This window comes from Quercus lobata, chromosome 6 (assembly GCF_001633185.2).
Source record: "Quercus lobata isolate SW786 chromosome 6, ValleyOak3.0 Primary Assembly, whole genome shotgun sequence".
NCBI lineage: Eukaryota > Viridiplantae > Streptophyta > Magnoliopsida > Fagales > Fagaceae > Quercus > Quercus lobata.
This window is the reverse complement of record NC_044909.1, coordinates 28,952,579-28,976,002: the sequence shown is the minus strand read 5'-3', so window position 1 is coordinate 28,976,002 and position 23,424 is coordinate 28,952,579. Positions and strand designations below refer to the sequence as shown.

Here is a 23,424-nt window from a genome sequence, read left to right as displayed (position 1 = left end):
CAGCATGCTTGGCACGTGAGGTTGCTTCTGGCGGCTTGAAGCCGCGAGTCACCCGCGAGACCCAGCCGCGACACTCTGTTTTCTTGCACACTCTTGAGCAATCTTCACTCTATCTCACTCACTACCCTTACATCAAACTCACCTAAATACAGGGTTACTAAATGCTGAATTACAAGCAAATTTGACACGGAATAAAGCCAATTAGATGGTTGAATAAATTCAACCTTACAGTTAGTTAGTAGTGGGGTTAATTGTACAGCTGGACTATTGGGGAATTAGTTACTAAATCTGGCTCCCTATTGGCAGTTGTAAATGTGAGGCTAGCTTAAATACTTGTGATTGACCTTTGAGAGAAAACCAGAAATAAGACTACAATTTGTTTCCTCTTCTTCTCCATGTTCCTTCTCTACGTTCTTGGAGAGTGACTCCCTTGAACCAGTCAACATTCTTCTTCACTTTCTCAATTATTTCCCTTTCAATTTCTGTTCTACTACAATATTTTACTACACTATTACCAGAAGGTCCACTGCATAAAATCTCTCATTTGAAATATTAGGCATTGTGTCTCCAAAAAAAAAAAAAAAAAAAAAGAAAAAGAAATATTAGGCATATTAAAAGCATTCAATGTATAAACTTTAGGACCAACAATGTATTTTTACCTACTTTTAATTATATTGTTAAGTTTAGAGTTGACAAATTCCATGACAATGTAATCTTAATTGAGTTTGTATTGAAGAATCATTAGTTCAAGATCAAGTGTCCAAGAGGCAATGCAAAAGAATGAAGAATCTTAAATTTGGACTTTCGTTTGAATACTGTTTAATTGATGTTTGATTGACCTTCAACTAATATTTGATTGATTGAAGAGCAATTGAAAATCGTGGATTCATTTTTGCTGAGGTGATTTAATTGAAGTTGTTGGTCTCATCAGCCAAAAAACAAAAAATAATAATAATTTTGAAGTTGTTGGCTTTTTTTAGCCTTATTGAAAGTCTCCTATATAAATAATTATTAGTGGATTGTTCATTTGGGGATGGTTTCCCCTTATGGTGATTTTTCCTTTAGATAGTTTTCCGCGATTTTTCACTTTATCACCGTATCGTTGTCTCTTGTGTGATTAATTGAATTGGATTGGTGACACCAAATGCCATAAGGTCGATATGTTTTAATTGGCTAAAACAAAAGTATTTAATTGACATAATTGGACTAAATTGATTAATTCCACAGCATAATATACAACGGGGTCCAAATAACCCAACATATACAATCCATGTAAGTCATAAGAAAATAAAATTTTTTCCCAAGTCACAAGACTTATATAATCACAGATTTTTTCCCAAGTCACAAGACTTATATAATCAGTGACTTATATAATCACAGATTTTTTCCCAAGTCACAAGACTTATATAATCACAGATAGTGAATTTTAAATAAGTAGCGTGAGTAAACCATATGCACATGGTTTTTTGAATTGTCACCTAGTGTCAAGGAAGAAAGCTATCCAAATCTTTTGGGAAAAAAACTTTTTTTCTTGATTTTAGGTAAGGGAGAGAAACATCCCCTTTATGTTTTATTACTTATTAGACAATGATTAGAATTTAGAAGTTAGATGAAGACATGAGAATTGTGATAGTAGCATTGCTTTTTTTTTTTCATATAAAAGAATCTAAGATAATTCCCTCTACCCCACTGATGGTTAAAAAAAAAACACAAACTAGAAGCCAATGACAATGACCATTACAAGACACCTAAAAGGTACATGAGTTTACACATCATGAATCCCGACAGATCACACCAATGACAATGACCGAATAATATATATCACAGGGTAGTTTATTAAAAGCTTAAGGAAAAAAAAGAAAAAGAAAAAAAAAAAAAAAGAGTTCCGACAACTACAAGGTACAAGAAGGAAATATGTAATAATCAATAATCATGCGGTGTCCTACTATGCTTTCCTTATCATGATATTATCACAAACCTTGTGACCCAATCCAAACTATCCAGGCCCAGGATTTGGGAAGTTTACAGTCTGCAATTGGAACCAATTCTGGCAAGCTCATTAACCCGTTGCTAAACAAGCATTAGAATTGATTGCACTTACATTTGGGTTGATTAAAAATGGGGAATTCTAGCTAGTTGAGGATTGGGAATTGTCACATTAATCAAAGCCAAAAATAAAAATAAAAAAATAAAAAAATTTGGATATTTAGTTGGAAATGACGTGAACCTTAATTAATGATTAGAATCTCAAATTTTTACTCGTTAATAACTGGAAACAAAAATTTTAACTCAAAGGACAGCCCATTACAAGTGTTGAATTTTACTCTGTTTGAGGAATAAACAAAAACAAGCTAACAAATTTGATACAGGAGTTTACTATCTTTTCTTTTCAACTTCCTTCATAAGCTTGTGGCAAACAAATGAGTTTCATAGCCAAGAATAATTATCTGTGATTGTGAAAGCAAAAGATATGACAAGAATCTATATTTTCCCGCACACACAATAGAGATCCCCTCTCTTTTTCCTGCCTTCCCAAGCAAACTAGTTGCTAAAACAACAAGATCTCTCACTTTATCCTTTCATTCCTGCACCTTTCCAAGAAAGATAAGCTGCAAAGAGTTAAGGTTTTGTAACTAGACATTCCTCCACCTTTCCAAGACAGATGATCTGCAAATCACTAAGGTAATTCGTAACAAGAAGTGTACCCTTCACCTAATTGCAATGTCTCCCAGCCTCAATAAAAGCCCTCTCTTCCCTTCCACACATATCAAACACTCCTGCAAGTGCAAGTGCAAGTGCAAGTGCAAGTGCAAACCCCACTCTTGCATTTCAAAACATCCCAACTAAAATTCAGTTCTCCCCACAATAAAAGAACTTCAAAGATGACAAAACAGGCTCTCTTCTTCTCCCTATCAATTTTACTTGTATTACTCTTCCATTGCATCACAACTTTAGGCCAGCCCGCTGCAGCACCAGTCCAGCCAGCAAATGCACCAGTTCAGCCTGCAAAGGCTCCAGTCCAGCCTGCCACTCCACCAGTAGTTCAGCCTGCCAAGGCCCCAGCCCCAGTCCAGTCTGCCAAGGTCCCGCCCACAAAGAAAGGTGTCCCCGATGTCACCAAAATCCTTGCAAAGGCTGGAGGGTTCTCAGTCTTTATCCGCCTCTTAAAAAGTACTGGAGTATCTGACCAATTATACGGCCAGCTCAACAATTCAAATAATGGCTTTACCATCTTTGCTCCTACTGATGCTGCATTTTCCAGCCTCAAAGCGGGCACTATAAACTCATTGTCCGACCTGCAAAAGACCCAACTAGTACAATTTCACATATTAAACACAGTAGTTACTCTGTCAAATTTCCAAACTCTGAGCAATCCAGTGCCCACAGAGGCCGGAGATGCTGGTGAGTTCCCACTAACCGTGACCACTGCTGGCAACCAAGTGAACATCTCTAGTGTTCTTGTTAATACCACGTTGGGTGGAACTGTGTATTCGGATAGCCAGCTTGATATTTATCAAGTGGATCAAGTGCTTCTTCCTCTTGACATTTTTAATCCTAAGCCAAAGCATAAGGCACCAGCCTCGGCACCAACATTGTCAAAGCCTAAGTCTTTGAACAATGGTGCAGATGCAGATGCAGATGCAGATGCAGACACTCCTTCTGTTGCTGCAAAAGTGGATGAGTCTGGAGCACTGGGTCTCAAGAGGCATGGAAATGGAATATTGATGTCCATTGGAGCTGCTCTAGTTGCATTCATTGTCACGAAGGGACTTTGATTGTGTAAATGTATTTGCTTGAAATTCTTAGGTGGGTTCCAACTGTCTCGTGCCGTATGATTTTGCTGAGTTGGGGTGAACGGTCGTAATCTACACCGAGTGCTTTCAAATGATTGCCATCTTTCCCTGTCCAATATCTATAATTCTAGTTTGTGATGAGAACTATTGATGTTAAGGCTTTATCTTGATTTATTTATTTTTTTTTTTATTTCTTGCTCTTGTCATTTTTAAGTTCCAATTTCTATGTACTTTGGAATTTTCAAGACTTGTCTCTATGAGACTGAGAGCATTATTTGAATTCTTGTGATGAAATCTATTCTACATTTTCTTTTTTGGGTAGCAAACCTTCTCTTAACAATGACTTGTTTTTAGAAAATATATTTCTAAAATTTTAGCAAGATTATGTCTAGCAAGTATTACGCGAACTACAGCCAGCAGTTGCTATCCCTCTAGCTAGGAAATGCTCCCATGACAACACCTATCAATATAGTCAAGACACACTCCTAAATACAAGAACATTCCATTCTTTGATGGGGATGATGAGTAAGTTTGATTTTATTGATTAGCTCTTGAGGTGGAAGAATATTTTGATTATTGGGAAATCTATGACAAAGAAAATGTTAAACTTGTTTCTAATAAATTGGATAGAGAAGTAGAGGAATGGTGGGAAGAAATTCAAATCGATAGAAAGCGTTGAGGTAAGCATCCAATTTGCTCTTAGCAAAGAATGAAAAAGGTGTTAGTTGATTTATGGTTTTTGCATGATTATTATGATATACTAGATTATACAAGTGTTAATTATAGATCTGCATATTCATATGAAAAGGAATATGTAAAGTCCATATTTTTAGGTTGGCAATCAAGAGTAAATTGTAACCTTTAGAACTTAGTTTTGTCTAATGGTTTAGTCTAGAATTATTCTGGAACAAGACAAATGAAGTTTTGCATAAATAATGACTAAAGAAATATGGAAAAGATAAGTTCAGAAAAAAGACTCACTTATCTCTATCAATCGAGATGCAAATGTCGACCGATCGAGATTTGTGTAGATATGTATTCTCACTTTCTTTCTCAACTATTGGATCTAGTTCTTTGATGGAACTTAAGGATATTTAAATGAAAACCCTAGAGCACATTTTTACACATTCAAGTGAGCAGTGTTTTGTATACAGATTTGGAGTTTTTCCAAACCTTTTTGAAGCTATAGCTGGAGACCTTGTGCAAACAACAAATTCAATTATAGAGGAAAGTTGCTGCATCAAATCAACCACAATTGATGATCTAAACCTTTGAGTGGAGATCTCAACGTCACAAACTGGAGAGTTTGTATGCAACAGTTTCACAATAAAAGAGTTCGAGGATTCGGAGCTACATGTGGTCACGTGAGTAAGTATTACATGAGATAGTAGTAGATTTAGGGTTAAGTCTATTATACAAACTTCTATTTTACTAGTGAAATGTTGTCTTGAGGATTGTTTAGGTTAAGTCCTCCTTAGTTTTCTTGGGTCATCATTCTTGGTGTTCATGTGATTTGTGAATGTTTGATGTTTGTTTGATTAAGATCTATTGCATAATTAATTTAATTAATTATTTGGTTGATATTTGATAAAGCCTAAGACAACTGGGGTCTAAAACCCTAACAGAATATATGTTAAAAACATGAAATGACAACCACAAAACCAAAATTATCACATCCAAGTCCATGTGTCAAGAAAAGAAAAGGGTTTGAGGGTTGGCAAGATGTAGTCAATTTCAAAATAAAATTTTAAAGTGGTTGAAAAAGATCCAGACTTGCAACAATTTGTAGAATTGAAGATGCCAATTTTCAAAAGTTTTATGAAGAAGTCAAAGAAAAGAAGATTGAGTTGATTGTGGGTAATGACAGCAATCAAGAGATGGTAACTATTGAGAATATTGTGGAAGATCAAGTTGAGGTCAAATATTAGGATGAATCCATAACCCATAGTCCCTAGTTTTCGGTTGATTTGTTGATTTTCTCGGAGTCGAAAATTTTAGTTTTATTATCAAGTGTTTGTTGATTGATGTTGCAAATAAATTGAAGGTCAATGAGAAGAAATTTTATGGTACACTATTGAAGGAAGATTTCTGATCTTATCTATCAACTTGATGATGAGTTTTTCCTAGGTGGAAGGATCTAATGTAGGACAAAATCTCCCAATTAATTTTTGTAATTTCTTATTTTTGGTACTTTTATGTAATTTTTAGATTTTTAGGGTTACAGTTATTATTTCCTTAATTTTAGGTGTCTTTAATGTTGTTTAGTCAAATTAGGGTTTTGTACTCTTTCTAGCCACCTTAAGTTTTCTTGCCGCCCTAGGTTTTACTTTTACTATTTAAAAGCATTGTAGTCTCCAAAAGCAATTCAGTTTTTTATATTAATAAAACTAGTCGCTAACTGTAGGACAAAATCTCCCAATTAATTTTTGTAATTTCTTATTTTTGGTACTTTTATGTAATTTTTAGATTTTTAGGGTTACAGTTATTATTTCCTTAATTTTAGGTGTCTTTAATGTTGTTTAGTCAAATTAGGGTTTTGTACTCTTTCTAGCCACCTTAAGTTTTCTTGCCGCCCTAGGTTTTACTTTTACTATTTAAAAGCATTGTAGTCTCCAAAAGCAATTCAGTTTTTTATATTAATAAAACTAGTCGCTAACTCGTGCTATACACGGGAACCTACCTATTTGTAAGGTAGACTAAAATAATTTTATAAAATTTAAAATTGATTAAAAAACTACACCACTTGCTCTTGTATGACTTCAATTTGTGTTACACTTTCAGATAATGCAAAAAAATAACTCAAAAATTCAGATATTAAAACTTCTGAAAGACTAAAAAATATTGAAGAATCAGATGATTCACTGCTTAGGAATTATTGAAACAAAACAAAATATATATGGCTAAACAATAGAGAAATATAAGAGAAAGATGAGTTACATTCAAAAGAATAATTTCAATTATTACAAACTTTTTTATCTTGTAAAAAAAGTCTAAAGAGAGTTTGGTGGTTCATATACGGAAATTACTTTTTAAAAAATACATGAAAAATCATAAAATAATTTTTTTTTTTAATAAAATAGAGGAGAAGAAAATAACATAAGAAGAGTTCATATCTCTACTCAGCTTTTATAGTGTTAATGATTTATTCGCCATTATTCTTTTGATTGAACTACCCTTACTGCTTGGTGTCACAACCCCAATATACCCAATTCTATGTTCTGCCATTGTTTTTTCTCCTTCCTTTGAGCATGTGAGGTTGAGAGACACTTGCTGGTCTATATATATGCCATGTAGAATATGATAAGTTTGGGGATTTAGATAGACTCAATCTTTCTAACAACTTTTGAACTTCACATTTAAGATTTCAATTAGTATTGGGAAAATTTATAAATTAACAACGTTTGAGTTTGAGTTTAACTTGGACTTGTTAGAAAAATAGCACTACTTGTTAAGTTTGAATTAAACAAAAATAATTTTGTTTAAAAAAAAAATGATAATGATGAGTTTGAGTTTAAATGGACTTGTTAGAGAGATAGAGTTTCACTCCTTGTTAAGTTTGGACTGAACAAAAATAATAATTGTAAGAGTTTCAGAGATTTCGGTTATATATATATATATATAGAGAGAGAGAGAGAGAGAGAGAGAGATAAAGTTAAAAACTGTTATAAAAAAGTAAATAAAGTAAAACACTAACTAAAATGTATTGCTGTAAAACACAAACTAAAAAGTTTATAGTGCATTCTAAAAAAAAAAAAAAAATTATAGTGAAATATTGAAACGTATTGCTAAAGTATATTTATATATATACTGATGAGGTATTTTACTTTCAATTTCTATTTTGACATACGGGGCATGCGCATGCATACAAAAGATTTACTCTCTTGCACCATATACTTATCACGTCAGAAACTGGATCATGCCAATTAACCGGAAGTATAAATTAGGATTGCTTTTTGAGACCCTTCGGGAGGAACTTCGCTTCAAATATAACTAAATCCGCTTTTCCACATTGTTTGACTTGGATATATTATTTTTGTTATAGAATTTTAGTTGAAGTAGAATTTTCGAGGTCTTGAGACATATATCTAACAGAGTTTTACTTAAACTAAACTATTGTAACACTTGATAAGATAATTAAATATTAAAGAGAAATAATAAATATATAATATATAAAATCTAAAATAAAAAGAATTTAAAATAAAAATAAAAATAAAATAGTGGTGACGTGGAAAATTGTGGGAGTTTCAGAGGCTTCAGTTATATATATATATATATATATATATAGATTTCAGACATTTGTCTATTGCTTCTTTATGATGGATTCCAGAAACCTATCACTTTGTGAATTTGAGATTTTCATTAAGAAGCTAATATGTTGGTTTCTTTTTATCTAGAAAACAATATGTTTGTTTTCTTAAAGCTTTCGCGACATCAACAACAAAATAATAACCCTGGCCAAGTTCAACTTTAGCCCATGAATTAGCTTAGTTCAACTCTATGGTTTAAGCCAGTTCAAAAGCTCAGTTCAATCTACTGATGTGATCATGAATTGGATCAACCAAATTTTGTTTGGGTCATGTCTAAACTGTGCCGGGTTAATGTGTTGACTTGTCAAATGATGTGGCGTGCATGACATTGCTGACATAAGGCTTGGGATGATGTGGCACTATTTGGTGATCATATCTTGTTAGCATTGTGTGTCGTGTGTGTGCTAGCACGTGTCTCGAGCGTGGGGAGGCTTGAGCAATTTGAGTGGCATGTATGCTATGTGGAATTGGCGACCAAAATTTCAAGTGGCATGCCTATTGGTTGTGATTCCACCGCAGTTGGATATATCCAATGGTGGTTGCGGTGTGATAACAAATATTGGTTTTGAGAGATGTAGTGTCTAGGTATTGGCGGCAGTAACTCACTTTTGGTGGTGGCAAATTTAAGAAGACAAAAGAAACGAAAAAACAATTAGGGAGACAAGATTACTCTTGAACACTAGAGAGTTAGATCACTGGATTTGATTTGATGACATGTTAAATACTAATGTCTTATTGTATTGAATTGTATAATCTATATATATATATATATATATATATATATATATAAAACCAAAGCTTTTGAAACTCCCACAATTTTCCACATCATCATTTTAATTTAAAAAAATTTTAATTTTTAAAACTAAATAGTGAGAGAGTCCTAACAGGAGTCTCTTTTATATATATATATATATATATATAAGAGACAAAATATTTGAAAATCCTAAAGCAATCTCCTCTGTCCGTCTCCACTAAGAGAGAAAACCCTAAACTTCAATTTCTTTGGTACGCTTGCTATTGCTTTTTCTCTTTTTTGTGAATTAGTTTTTTTTTTTTGCTTTTGTTTTGTATGGAGTAGTACTTTACAATATATAGTATAACTACAAGTATTGTAGTAAGTTTGCTAACTTTTTGTGTGGTTCAAAGATGCTATATTCTATATTATTTTAGATTATATAACCTTAAACTTTACCTTATGGAGACGTATGTACAAGTTTTCAATTCATTTTGTGTGGATATTTTCTCATAGCTGTGGAGTAAGGTATGTGCACTATATGTTATCTTATGTTTTCTCTTATGGTGTCATGCTTCTTTGTTTATTAATTAAATATTATGTTGGAAGCCTATATTATTTGTACCTTCAAAGTGTTCAACAATGTTTGAACCAAATTTTTCATCAATTAGGAAGAATTGGATAAAAAAAACTTAGAAAAGCTTTCCATCCTTACTGAAATTGTCTCGCAATAATGACTTTTTTTTTGTTTTGTTTTGTTTTTATAATTTGTAGGTTCTAAATGTTTTGGTTTTTAATTTTATTGTCTTTTGAAAGTTTGACCATCTAAATTTTTGGGTTCAATTTTTTGCAATATTTGAAACAGTTTAGCAAATTTCAACTGTTATAACTATGGATTATTCTCTTGAAGGTAACCTATTTTTCTCTTATATTTCTCTATTTGGTAGTCATATATATTTTGTTTTGTTTCAATAATTTCTAGGCAGTGCCAGTAAATTTTCTGATTTTTTTCCCCTTTCGAATGTTTTAACATTAGAACTTTTTAGATTTTTTTCATCAAATTGTAACTCAAAAAGATGAGCAATTCACGTAATAGTATAGTTTTAAGTCTATTATAAATAGGTAATTGCAGGTTTTCGACTAGTATATTGTACAAGGGAGTGAGGGATTGACTTTTATTGTATAAAATATATTACAAACTGTCTTTATATTGACATAGTATATTTATACTACTATTTAAGGAGTTTTCCTTATTTGAAATCCTCAATTTTGATATCCAAAATACCTTCAAATTCATCCGTTTCTAAGCCTTAAATCATAGAATTAGACATGTAAAATTGGTAATTTAAAAACTCCTAATTTTTAGCTAATTAAAAAAGAAAAGAAAAACAGTTTTTTCTCTCACCTCCACAATTCTCTCACATTAGTAGTCAAGCACTCATGCAACTTCTTCTTAAAATAAAAATAAAATAAAATAAAACTGTTATGAGTAAAACGTGTAAATCCAAAAAATAAAAAATAAAAAGTTTCATCATACACATGAAGCGTGTAAGATGAGGCCAATATGTTATAAAGGCAATAGAGTTTAACTTGAAAATAATGGGCTGGGTATTGGTCTTGAGCTTGGTCTTGGCTTTGTTCACATTTTTCTTTTAACCAAAAAAAAGAAAAAGAAAAAAAAAAAAGCAATAAAGTGCGGTACAGATTAAGCTTATTACAATAGCTCAATCTTCAATGGGCCAAAACCCGTTGGGCTTATATTCTATCATTCCAAACTCTCCTAGACTATGCTTTTGGTGGTTTAGGGCTTGTTTGGTTGTGTTGCTTAAACAATAGTTTTCGTTATTTAAATAATACAAAACACATTTTTATAACATTTTTTCACTCACATATTTCCACAACACTTAAATAATGTTACTAGAACAACATTACCATACGGGCCCTTAGTCATTCCGTCACAGAGACGTAGATTGGTCCAAATAGATGCAATCGGAACCAATTGAAGCAACCTCATCAACCTCGTTTGTTAAACTAGCACTAGAATTGTTTGCTCTTACATTTGGGTAGAGCTGAGCTTGTCTTAGTCAAGCTAGTGTCAGTGCAAGGCTGATAAAACATGGGGCATTATAGCTGAGGTTTGGCAACTGTCAAAATCTATATATTACTAAAAACTGAAGCATAGCATTTAATGTTGCTACGCTTACGTTGAGCCACATCAGCAGCCATATCATCATTTTTTGTTTCCAATTTTTCTTATATATTTTTTTAAACATTTTCTCATTTAAGGTCACTTAAAAACTCCATTATTTAAAAATTAAAATATTTTTTAACCATTATTTTTATTATTAATTTTCCAAAACTCTCACTCCCTTTTACCTCTTCATCTCCCCACTACTTTCTACTTTAATATCATTCTTTCTCTACCTTTTTATCTTTCTTTATTTTGACTCTTCTTATTCTCAACATTTAACTATAAATTTGACATTTTCTTTTCCATTTTATGCATAGTTTTCTCACACAAAAAATGTTACTTCTCTCTCTCTCTCTCTCTCTCTCTCTCAATTTGTTTTTCACTTTTTGTTTTTTATTTTTTATTTTTATTGCATCAATTCTTTAGGTTGATGAATTTTTGTGTTAATTAGAATTCTAATTTGGGTTGATGTAATTTAGTTTTGTGTTTTAAGTTGTTATCTTTTATATTCTCTTTGATTAAATATTATTCTACTACATTATACATATAGTATATAATAATATAATGTTATTATATTACATAAAATGACTTGGATAATTTGATGTTTATTACTATATATTTTATTGTTACTTTTTTTTCCTCTCATCTTATTTTATTCAATATTTAAATCTAGTCACATCCTCCATACTATTAAATTATGCAACACAAATCAAGAAAATTGCTAGACACAAACCTGTCTTCCTTTACCATACATTGGGGGAATATTTGTGTGATAAAGGGTCATATAATTTATAATTTAGATAGCACCTTTTGACTGTGTCTAGGCCAATAGATTGAGCAATTTGTAGACTTAAAAGGCTATTGAGAATGAACTTCTTGAATCAAGTCTAAAAAAATATGAACTACTATATATCATTTTGATAAATAATTTTATCATAGATACATTAATATTTTTTTGCCACAAACTTAAATCACACAAACTTAATAAGTTTATATTATGTGTTAGCATCGTCTTTGCTTCTTCTTTTTCTTCTCAAAAATATTATGTATCATCTTTAATGGATGCCAACAATATTGATCTTATGGGAAAAGTTACATAAAATATTGAGAAAAAAAGTTTTATATTACAATCTACTAAAAATGTTTTTTTAAATATTTAAATCTTTCTATTTTTCATATCACTATCGTGTTTTACAACTACCACATGTGTTAACTTAAGTCTTAATATTCTTAAGTTGTTTCGGCACAAAAAAGAAAAAAGAAAAAAAAAAAGGTTGTCACAAAAGAGGAGTTCATGTAAAGTTTTTTGCAAAATTAAATATCTGTTTTGCAAGGCCACCAAACTTGATAATTTGCAAATGATGGAACCACTTGCAACAATGTTTGCATAGTTACATAGTTCCAACTAAAGCAATTGTGTATACTTTTAGTCTTCCAAAAACACATATCTATAAGTGGTTAAACGTTCATCTTGGGTAGTTTTAACTTTTCATATAATTTTACCTTTACATATTTATCTATTTTAATTTAGATTTTTTTTCCAAAAAAAAAAAAACATTAATTTAGATATTTATAAGTAAAGAATGAAATAATGATTCATGAATAAAAAAAAAAAATTATCTATGCATATTTATCTTGTGCGGTTATAATTTTACATATAATTTTGCATTTATATATTCATCTACTTTAATTTAGATGTTTATAACTTAATAATGAAATCTATACATAAGGTAATTAAAACAATCATATTTCTACAATTCAAAAAGTCACAATTTCTTTTTATAAAAAAAGTCCTTTTACATTTCCTTGGAATTATTTTTTAAATTTTTTTTATAAAACCTTTGACACACCACTAACCTAACCACTTCATACATTAAAAAATTTAAGCTCATTATTACTTCTGTTAATATATTATAGATATTTTAATTGATTGAGACCAAACTAGAGAAATGTCTTTCATATTTCCTTGAAAATTTGGAAGAAAAAAAAAAAAAAAAACCCTTTGACATACCACTAACGTAACTACATCTATAACTATTTAAGCCATCCATGATATCTATTTCTTATTGATAACCATAAAATTTACAACTACCAAGGGAACATACAAAGTAATAAAGAATAAATGAAGGAAGTAAAAAAGAAATGAAATCAAGCATCAATTAATAACCGTTATTTGAAAAATAAAAAGGTGGTCATGAGGAGTAAGAAATAAAATAGAAATGGTTATAAAGAAGATATTGAAAACTTTATAGTGAAATAAAATCAACAATTATATATAATACAAAATTTAAACTTAAAATTAATCAAACTTTGACTAGGGAAATTATATATATATATATATATAAAATCATAATCTTCATACACTATGACTTGAAAAAAAATTAATGAATAGTTCTTCCTCTTATTTAATGTCTATGTTATGCAAATCATACGATAATGGTAAAAAATGTTATAGACAAGATTATGAAAATATGATAAAACTATTTAAAAAAAAAAAAAAACTCTTTATAAAGTCTAGGGACCAAAATAGTATTTTATCTAAAAAATTATCACGTGCAATCTGCAACTAGTAATAAATAAAGAGTCCGGTTAATGTGTGCCCTTAGGGCACACATTAAGCTATTCATTTTTGGAAACATTTTCTTGGAAATTGAAAAAGTTTTTTCAATTCTCAAGAATATTTTTTCCAAAAATGAAAATTATTGTGTGCCCTTAGGGCATACATTAACAAAATCCATAAATAAATTTGAAACTTTGATGTGTAGTTAGAACTGAAGTGACCCTTAAGTAATTATTATTAAACTCTCATACTTTTTTCTTATGGAAAAACCCTCATACTTTTACTACTTGAAAACTGCGATTATATATATATATATATATATATATATATATTAACTCAAAGGTTAGCTCATTATGTGTTTATAACTAATTGCAATCCGTTTGAGGGATTAACCAAAACAGGGTAAGAAATTTGATACAAGAGTTTACTATCTTTTCTTTTCAACTTACTTCATAAGATTGTGGCAAATAATTGAGTTTCATGGCTAAGAACAATTATCTGTGATTGTGAAAGCAAAAGTTATGACAGGCATCTTTACTTTCCCGCACACACAATTGAGATCCCCTCTCCTTTTCCTACCTTCCCAAGACATACAAGCTGCAAACAATTAATTTCTATAACTAGGCATTCCTCCACCTTTCCAAGACAGATAAGTTGCAAAGAACTAAGGTTTTGTAACTAGAGGTGTACCCTTTCACCTAATTGAACTGTCTCACAGCCTTAATAAAAGCCCTCTCTTCCCTCCCAAAAACACCAGAAATATCAAACACTCCTCCAAGTGCAATTGCAACCGCCACTCTTGCAGTTGAAAATATCCGAAGCAAAATTCAGTGCTCCACGCAATAAATTAACTTCAAAGATGACAAAAGAGGCTCTCTTCCCCCTCTCAATTTTACTTGTTTTTCTCTTACATTGCATCACAACTTTAGGCCAGCCCGCAGCAGCTCCAGTCCAGCCAGCAAATGCACCAGTTCAGCCTGCAAAGGCTCTAGTCCAGCCTGCCACTCCACCAGTAGTTCAGCCTGCCAAGGCGCCAGCCCCAATCCAGTCTGCCAAGGTCCCACCTACGAAGAAAGGTGTCCCGGATGTCACCAAAATCCTTGGAAAGGCTGGTGGGTTCACAGTCTTCATCCGCCTCTTAAAAAGTACCGGAGTGTTTGACCAATTATACGGCTAGCTCAACAATTCAAATAATGGCTTTACCATCTTTGCTCCTATTGATGCTGCATTTTCCAGCCTCAAAGCGAGCACTATAAACTCTTTGTCCGACCTACAAAAGACCCAACTAGTACAATTTCACATATTAAACACAGTGGTTACTCTGTCAAATTTCCAAACTCTAAGCAATCCAGTACCCACAGAAGCCGGAGATGCCGGTGAGTTCCCACTAACCTTGACCACTGCTGGCAACCAAGTGAACATCTCTAGTGTTCTTGTTAATACCACGTTGGGTGGAACTGTGTATTTGGATAACCAGCTTGATATTTATAAAGTGGATCAAGTGCTTCTTCCTCTTGACATTTTTAATCCTAAGCCTAAGCATAAGGCACCAGCCTTGGCACCAACATTGTCAAAACCTAAGTCTTTGGACAATGGTGCAGATGCAGACACTCCTTCCTTGGCTGCAAAAGTGGATGAGTCTAGAGCACTAGTTCTCAAGAGGCATGGAAATGGAATATTGATGTCCATTGGAGCTGCTCTAGTTGCATTCATTGTCACGAAGGGACTTTGATGGTGTAAATGTATTTGCTTGAAATTCTTAGGTGGGTTCCAACTGTCTCGTGCCGTATGATTTTGCTGAGTTGGGGTGAACGGTCGTAATCTACACCGAGTGCTTTCAAATGATTGCCATCTTTCCCTGTCCAATATCTATAATGCCAATTTGTGATGAGAACTATTGATGTTAAGGCTTTATCTTGTTTTTTTATTTTTATTTTTTTTTTATTTTTTTTATTTCTTGTTCTTGTCATTTTTAAGTTCCAATTTCTATGTACTTGAGAATTTTCAAGACTTGTCTCTATGAGACTGAGAGCATTATTTGAATTCTTGTGATTGAATCTATTTTACATTCACTTTTTTCGGCAGCAAAACTTTTTTTTTAACATTGACTTGTTTTTAGAAAATGGGCTTGTTTGGTAATATTATTCTAGTAACGTTGTTTGTATCTTTTAGAAATATGTGTGGGTGACAAAGTGTGAAAATACGTGTAATGTTATTTTAAAACTGAAAACATGTGTTTAAACACATGTATCAAACGAGCCTTATCTCTAAAACTTCAGCTACATGACCAACAAGTATTACGCCAACTATAGCCGGCAGTCGCTACCCCACTAGCAAGGAAATGCTCCCATGGCAAAACCCATCAATATACTCAAGACACACTCCTATATACAAGAACATTCCATTCTTTGATGGGGATGATGAGTAAGTTAGATATTATTGATTGACTCTTGATTTGGGAAATCTATGATGAAGAAAAGGTCAAACTAGAGTTTAATAAATTGGAAGGAGAAGCAAAGGAATGGTGGGAAGACATTCAAATTGATAGAAAGCATTGAGGTAAGCATTCAATTTGCTCTTGGCAAATAATGAAAAAGGTGTTAGTTGATTTATGGTTTTCACATTACTATTATGATATACTAGATTATGCAATTGTTAATTATAGATCTGCATATTAATATGAAAAGGAGTATATGTTCAGAAGTTGAAATGCCAACCACAAAACCAAAATAAATTGAAGGTTGATGAGAAGAAATTTTAAGGTACACTATATGAAGGATACAAGTTTTAAAACAGAATCAAATTACTAACGCATTCAAAGTTTTTTTTATTATTAAGAGTGGAAGATTTTTGATCTCGACTATCAACTTGATGACAAGTTTTTTCCAAGTAGAAGGATCTGATGTAAGACAAAATCTCCAAATTTATTTTTGTAATTTCTTATTTTTGGCAATTTTATGTAATTTTCATATTTTTTGGATTAGAGTTATTATTTCTTAAACAGTTCTACTTTAGCCCTTTTATCTATCGATAATGCATTTTCTTTTTTAGTGGGGGCGATAGGCGCCAGTCTTCTTCATCTAGCCGCATTGCATCAATATCTAGGTTTTCCTTTTAATATTTAAACGCGTTGTAGCTTCTAAAAGCAATTGAATTTTGAGATTAATAAAATTTTAGACTTTTGTCTATTACTTCTTTCTGATGGATTTCAAAAACTTATCACCTTGTGAATTCGAGGTTTTCATTAAGAAGCTAACGTGTTTAGTTTCTTTTCATTCAGAAAGCAATGTGTTTGTTTTCTTAAAGCTTCAGCGACATCAACAACAAAATTCAAACCATGATTAAATTCAACTCTAGTCCACAAATTAGGACAGTTCGAGTTTATGATTCAAGCCAGTTCAAAAGCTCAGTTCGATTCGCTGATGGGATCATGAATTGGATCAACCAAATTTGGTTTGGGTCTTGTCTAAGTTGGGTCGGGTCAGTGTGTTGACTCGTCAAATGATGTGGCATACATGGCATTGCTGACCTAAGGCTAGGGATGATGTGGCACTATTTGGTGATCATATCTTGCTAGCGTTGTGTGTTGTGTGTGTGCTAGCATGTGTCTTGAGCGTAGGGAGGCTAGCTTGAACACTTGGAGTGGCTTGTATGTTATATGGAATTGGCGACCGAAATTCCAGGCGGCATGCCTATTGGTTTCAATTCCACCTCTGTTGGATATATCCAATGGTGGTTGCGGTGTGATAAACAAAGATTGGTTTTGAGAGATTTAGTGTCTTAAGTGTTGGCAGCAGTAACGCATCACTTTTGGTGGTGGCGGATTGGAGAAGACAAAAGAAACAAAAAAACGTTTAGGGAGACAAGATTACTCTTGAACACCAAAGAGTACTAGTTAGAGCACTGGATTTGATGACTTGTTAAACACTAATGTCTTATTGTATTGAATTGTATAAAATATTGCACAAGAGACTAACTTTATACTGTATGTGTATATATATACACACACACATAGAAGAGCATGAAGTTATACTATGTGGCGTACTCTTTGAAGAGAATTGAAATACTCTTAACCCACATCAGAGATAGGAACAAATTTAAAAATAATGACTCTTTGAGTAGGCTTGATACATGACTGTAACCCATAGCTGAAAGGAGCATCCCAAAGCTGTTCTTCAGGAATCTGCAATATTGGAAATAAAGGATAGCCTTGCTGTTCATATATAATAGATGAAAAGGCAAATATTATAAGAACACTTTTCATATAGTAATGAACAAAGAGTTAATGTCCTCTGGGGTATTGCCCCTCAATTGTTAATCAGTTGAGATTGCCAACAAAATCCTAATGACCCGAAGTACCCACTAACCATAAAGCAAAGTATTTATTTTGATAATTCAATCGTAGGGAAGGGGGGATTTGAACCTTGGAAAGCTTAATTGGAAACATCAAGAGGTGCCAGTTGAGCTACAAGGCCCTTGGCAACCATGATGCAAAGACTATTCCTTTGTAAAATTGTCATATCTTTCTTCCCCACCTAAAACGGATAACTTAAGTTATAGATTATGCAACAACTAACACAGACACTCCTGCTTTTATAGTTTAGCGAACTTAATGCCCTCTCACACACTAATACGCTTATCAGTGTTCATTACACTTTTTTTATTATTAAGTTATCAGTGTTCATTACACTATCAAACAAAAGTATCAACTACATCTTGAATTTACACTATCAAATAGAAAATATCGTGCTTAAATGTTCTTCTCATAAATGTTACAGTTAGTTCCTTCAACTGAGTTAACTTCAAAGATCCACTGGCATTTCAGAATAACAATTCTCAATAAATATAACAATCCCTCCAATCTCCTATTTGGGTCCCTCAAAGAAACAAATCCAAGTCTCAAATACATGTAAGTACAACTACCCACTTCACAAAAACTCCCAAAATAGCAGGACCCCACATGATTATAAACAAAGGCACAAACCCCGCCATGAAAACGCTCACAAAGTCTTCAATTTTCGTGAAAATCTCAATGACCCATCAAAAATTACACCACCATAAGCAAAATCCAACTCTCAAAACCAACAAAAACAGAAATTTTGATAAAGCCACCATACCTGCTCAGACAGAAACTCTCCAGAGAAATTTGGTTTTTGTTCATCTTCCTCCAAGATATTCCTTGTATTGAACAGAAATATGAAGATGGAGAAAGCAAAGAGAGAGATAATGTAAAGTGTGATTGCATAAGGGGAAGCTTTTCTTGGGAGAAATCTGGAAGTTAAAGAAGCCCTGTAATGGGAAGAATAAAGACTAAAGAGAGAGAGAGACGTTCATTATTTTAGTTTTCATTTCAGACTTTTAGTGAGATAAAGAGAGAGAGACTGAGAGAGAGTCAGAGAGAAAAAAAAAAAGAGAAATACCTTAAGGGAACTCAGGGAGGGATCTGCGATCTGCGAGCACCGAGCACCGAGCATCGAGCACTGGAGCTGAGCAGAGGATCTGCAATCTACCGTCTACGATCTGTGATGAAGGGCAAGTGACGACGACGAGGGGCGAGTGAGCTACGGTGATGACGACGAGGAGCGAGCTACGACAACGACGAGCGAGTATTAGGGTTTTTTTGGTTTGGTTTTGGTACAAAAGCTTTGTATTGGGGTTTTTTTTTTTTGTTTTGATAAACACAATATTGGAGTTTGTTTTGCTTTTGCTCTATATAGACTCTATTGGGGTTTAGTTTTCTCTGCTAGCGATGTGACCGTGGGTACGATGGGTTTGATTTCTAATTCTCTGTGTTGGTTTTTTTTTTTTTTTTTTTTTTTTTTTTTTTTTTTTTGAGAATCCGTGGGTGGGTTTTCTCTGTTGGGCTCGCTGTGGGCTTGGCTCTGTTACAAAATTTTTTTTTTCAATTTTTTTTTGGGCTTGAAAGTTGAACAAATAAATTTTGGCTTGGCTTTGTTACAATTTTTTTTTTTTGCTTGAAAGTTGAACAGATAAATTTTTTTTTTTTTATTTGAGGGTGTTCCTCATTTTGTGATTGAGGGAGTTCCTAATACAGCTTAAATATAAATTTTTTTTTTTTTTTTTTTCAGGTCAGGGTGTTCCTGGGAACACCCTAACCTGTACGTGGCATCGCCATTGAGATTAGCAATCTAATCTGCACGTGGAAGGCTAAGATAAAAGAAGGAAAGGGAGTATAAAAGGGGAAGGATTCCATTACATAAGGGATCATGAGAAACAAGAAAGAAAACTATTTTGTAACCAAGAACTTGAATATTTGTATAAGCCTAAATATATATAAGAACATACCATCCTCAAACTTGAACGAGGAGTGTTTTTCTTTTCAGCTTGTTTGCTTTAGTCATTCCAACACCAACTAGCCTATTGTGATCTGCATCTTAACTCATTGAACGTTCAGTAACAAATCCACACTCTAACAAATCTATTATTTTGGGCTTATTGGGCCATTGTCCAAATCTTTTGGCTAGTGGATCAAATCGAATCCTTACACCAACAATTTAATCATTGTTATTTTCAATTTGCATTTATTCTGATCTAAATATGGGTTTATTTTACGCTCTATTTTGAAGTTAAATATTTTTCCGAAATTTTTTTCCCATTTTCAAGTATTTTGTTTGCAAGAAAATAAAATTAAACTTGTTAAATATTTTCTATTGATCATAAAATCTTTTATAAAAAGTTGTAAAATGTTTTGCCTTTGAAAATTTGATAAAACATTTTCCTAAACCCCAAAATGGCTTCCCCTCCCTCATATGATCGGTTGGTCACCAATCCAGTGTCGTCGATTCAATGGTGGAAGACTCTACTCCGATGCTGGCGGTTTGGTGCAAGAGATGCCTCAACAACGATTAGTGCCAATAGTTTGATGACAGGAGACGTTGCACCGGCAACCGATGTTAGTGGTCCAATCACTGGAGATACTATTCTGACAATGATCGTCGGTAGTCTGATTGCCAAAGCCACCACTCTGACTACCGGTTCTAGCCGAACACTAGTGGCTTCTATGTTGAACCATTAGTTTTGGTGGGTTACTTGAAAAATTTTATTTGTTATATCTATAGGGCCCTTTTTTGGACAGTTCCTCCTCGAGATGGATGAACTCGAAAAGTCTTCAAGCACCTTTCCTCTTATCCCATGTTTTCTCTAGCCGAGGTTCCTGGAACTCTTCACATTGAATTTCGAACTTCAAAACCTGTTGAGAGTCAAGACATCATATGTCCCTTTCATCTTTTCCTCTTCTCCAAGGAACTCGACTCTGATGGGCTTCTTAGGGTTCCGACCCTTTCACTTGATGGGCTTTCCTCGAGGACCAATTTCAACGATCCCCTCTCTTGGGTTACTAGCTCTTATATAAGGTTTCTTCATTATTTGCTTGTTCATTTTGGTGATGGGCGCTCATTTTCACTCCATTTCTTCTTAAGCCCCTTTTCCCTTGCAAGGACCCTTGTTGGGATGTGGGTCCTTTGGTTCCTTCAAGGCCCACAATCCCAATTCCTTGTACTGAGCTTTCCCTATTGTAATTTTTTGGACTTCAACAATATCAAACACCTAAAAATATTTTACTGAAAATGTTTTACATGTAAAATATTTTATGTTTGAAAATATTTTATTTCAAAACAAACAGAGCGTTATTTGCTAAGTTGATATGTGTCGGGGGCAGATTTTACATCACCAATATGATATTTGAGAAGCTAAGACCGAGACTTGACTTTGGGCTTGGAATATGGCCCAAAGGCTATCGGTGAAGTGTGAAAGGCCCATTTTTGCTCAAAGTCCAAATTGCATCCAACAAAGATTATAATAATGACCCAAAAATACCTCCTGCAAAGATAAGCTAGCACAAAGGATGGCCCACCACATTAAGTGCTTAAATAATAGTCCAGCGGTAAAAAGAGAAATGTCCGGCGATAGATGCTTGACAAATTAATTAGTGTATTCGCACAGTAAAAATTATGCATTTCATCTGTAGTCGGTAAATATAAAAGTGAGTCCATTATAAAAAGTACACAAGAGGAAAATGGTCCAACAATGAATATGACAGACCTCCAGCAGTAACGTCTGATAAATTAATAAATGTGTTTACATAATAAAAATTATATATTTTCCTCATTATTATTAAGCCAACATGAAGGAAAATTTTCATAATATCCAAGACATTATGGCCTTATAATAGCAATAAACGAGGATTAAAGGCTTCAGAGTTACAAGTAAAATAGGAAAATTTAGGATGGAATGAATGGAGAGAATGACCCCCAACTTAGTGCCCCCAACTTAGTGTGACAAATATTTAACCGAGGTTCTTATGCCCATGATGGAATATGTGGAAGGATGTATGGTAAATAATGGAAACTACTCTTATATGAGTGGGTGAGCAAATATATGGTAATGTGGGAATAAAATGGTAAAGAAACTTGGCTATTTTTTGCCATGGTGGAAAGAGACTGATTATAGCTAATCATGAGACCTTTATGGTATTGGGTTTTGTTAGAAAAGGGAAGGAATATTTGTGAGTTGATAGGTATAGGCATTTATGAACTAAAAAGTAACATATTTCTGAATTAAGGGTTGAAAATAGCAAGATTGATGGAGACTTTGAGAGGATTTCATCCCCCTTGATGAGTACATGGTTCTTTCCTTTTATAGTGAAGCTTAGGAAGCAATTAGCAAAAGTCAAAAACATTGGGTCTAATCAACAAGAGAATTTTTAGAATATCCATCATGAAATTTGGCCAATAATGGTGTGGGCTCATTTTTGAATGTTTGTCTCCTTTGGGTAATGTCAGATGGAGTTGAAATTCAGAGCATCTAACCTGGGCAAAAAATATTGTGATTTACTTTTAGGTATTTTATCTTCTTCAAGTAATGTCTGTTAGGTTCTAAATGTTTAAAACAATTGGCAAATCGTGAACACAAACTTGTCTAGATATAGATCTTAGAGTCTATAGGTATTATTAGACAATGCTCAAGGTGATTCAAGTCAAGATTCAAGAACATACAAGCTGCAGGAAGAAGATTTCATAATCTGTCTAGTTCGATTGATTGAAAGACAGGCTTGATTGATCAAAAGTCGTATCTGCAGAATTTTAATTAAGCCCAAACAGCAGTTCAAGCCCATTAAGGATTAGGGTTTCTAATTTACTTCTTACAGTATATAAAGGAAACCCTAAGCACGTTTTTATGTGGCTTTTCAGAGAGAAAAGAGTGTGCCCTCTTTTGTATTTAGGGTTTTGTTCCTAAAAATCTCTCTTATGTCTTCTACCGGTGCTATTCCTTGAAGAATCTCAAAATTCGGTATTGTAGAAGTTGCTGCTTTCTCTAGTCATCAAAGGTGCTGATGATCTAAACCTTCAAGGGTGGTCTTGGAGTCACAAACAGGAAAGTTTATGTTGCTAAACCTTTAAGTGGGATCACAAAAGGGGGTGTTTGTGTTTTGGAAAGGCCAAAGAAAAAAGGAGTCCGTGGATTCAGAACTTGCACGTGGTCGTGTCAATAAGTTCTACTGGTGGATAGCAATAAGAAGTCGAGCATGGGGGCTTGTAAGTCTTATTGTATGAATTTCAATTCTTTCTAGTGGATTTGCTTTTTACCTTGAGGATAGCTAGGTTAAATCCTCCCTAGGTTTTTTACCGGTTTGGTTTTCCTAGGTTATCATATTGTTGTGTTATTTATTTTTCCGCTACTTTGTATGATATGATCTTTGTTATTATAATAACCTAAACCTGTTAAATTGGACTAAGTAACAACTTGGCTAATTATCTAGGTTAAATCAATTGTTTTTAAGGGGTCTAAAAACCAACAAGTGGTATCAGAGCGGGTTGCTC

General features: G+C 33.2%; 1 protein-coding gene, 1 long non-coding RNA gene and 1 pseudogene across 2 annotated transcripts; 2 read left to right on the top strand and 1 right to left on the bottom strand.

Moving 5' to 3' along the window:
* The first annotated feature begins 2,882 nt into the window (after window positions 1–2,882).
* On the top strand, window positions 2,883–3,776 carry LOC115950082 (fasciclin-like arabinogalactan protein 12). The gene has a single exon (XM_031067333.1). It carries the CDS (start codon window positions 2,883–2,885, stop codon window positions 3,774–3,776), a length of 894 nt encoding a protein of 297 aa, XP_030923193.1.
* Window positions 3,777–14,438: 10,662 nt separating this feature from the next.
* On the top strand, window positions 14,439–15,317 carry LOC115950081 (annotated as a pseudogene).
* Window positions 15,318–17,686: 2,369 nt separating this feature from the next.
* On the bottom strand, window positions 17,687–19,180 carry LOC115994402. Its single transcript, XR_004093204.1, has 3 exons — window positions 19,006–19,180; window positions 18,703–18,895; window positions 17,687–17,768 (listed from the first exon to the last, which is right to left on the bottom strand). It is a non-coding gene; the product is annotated as an uncharacterized LOC115994402 (long non-coding RNA).
* Window positions 19,181–23,424: the final 4,244 nt, after the last annotated feature.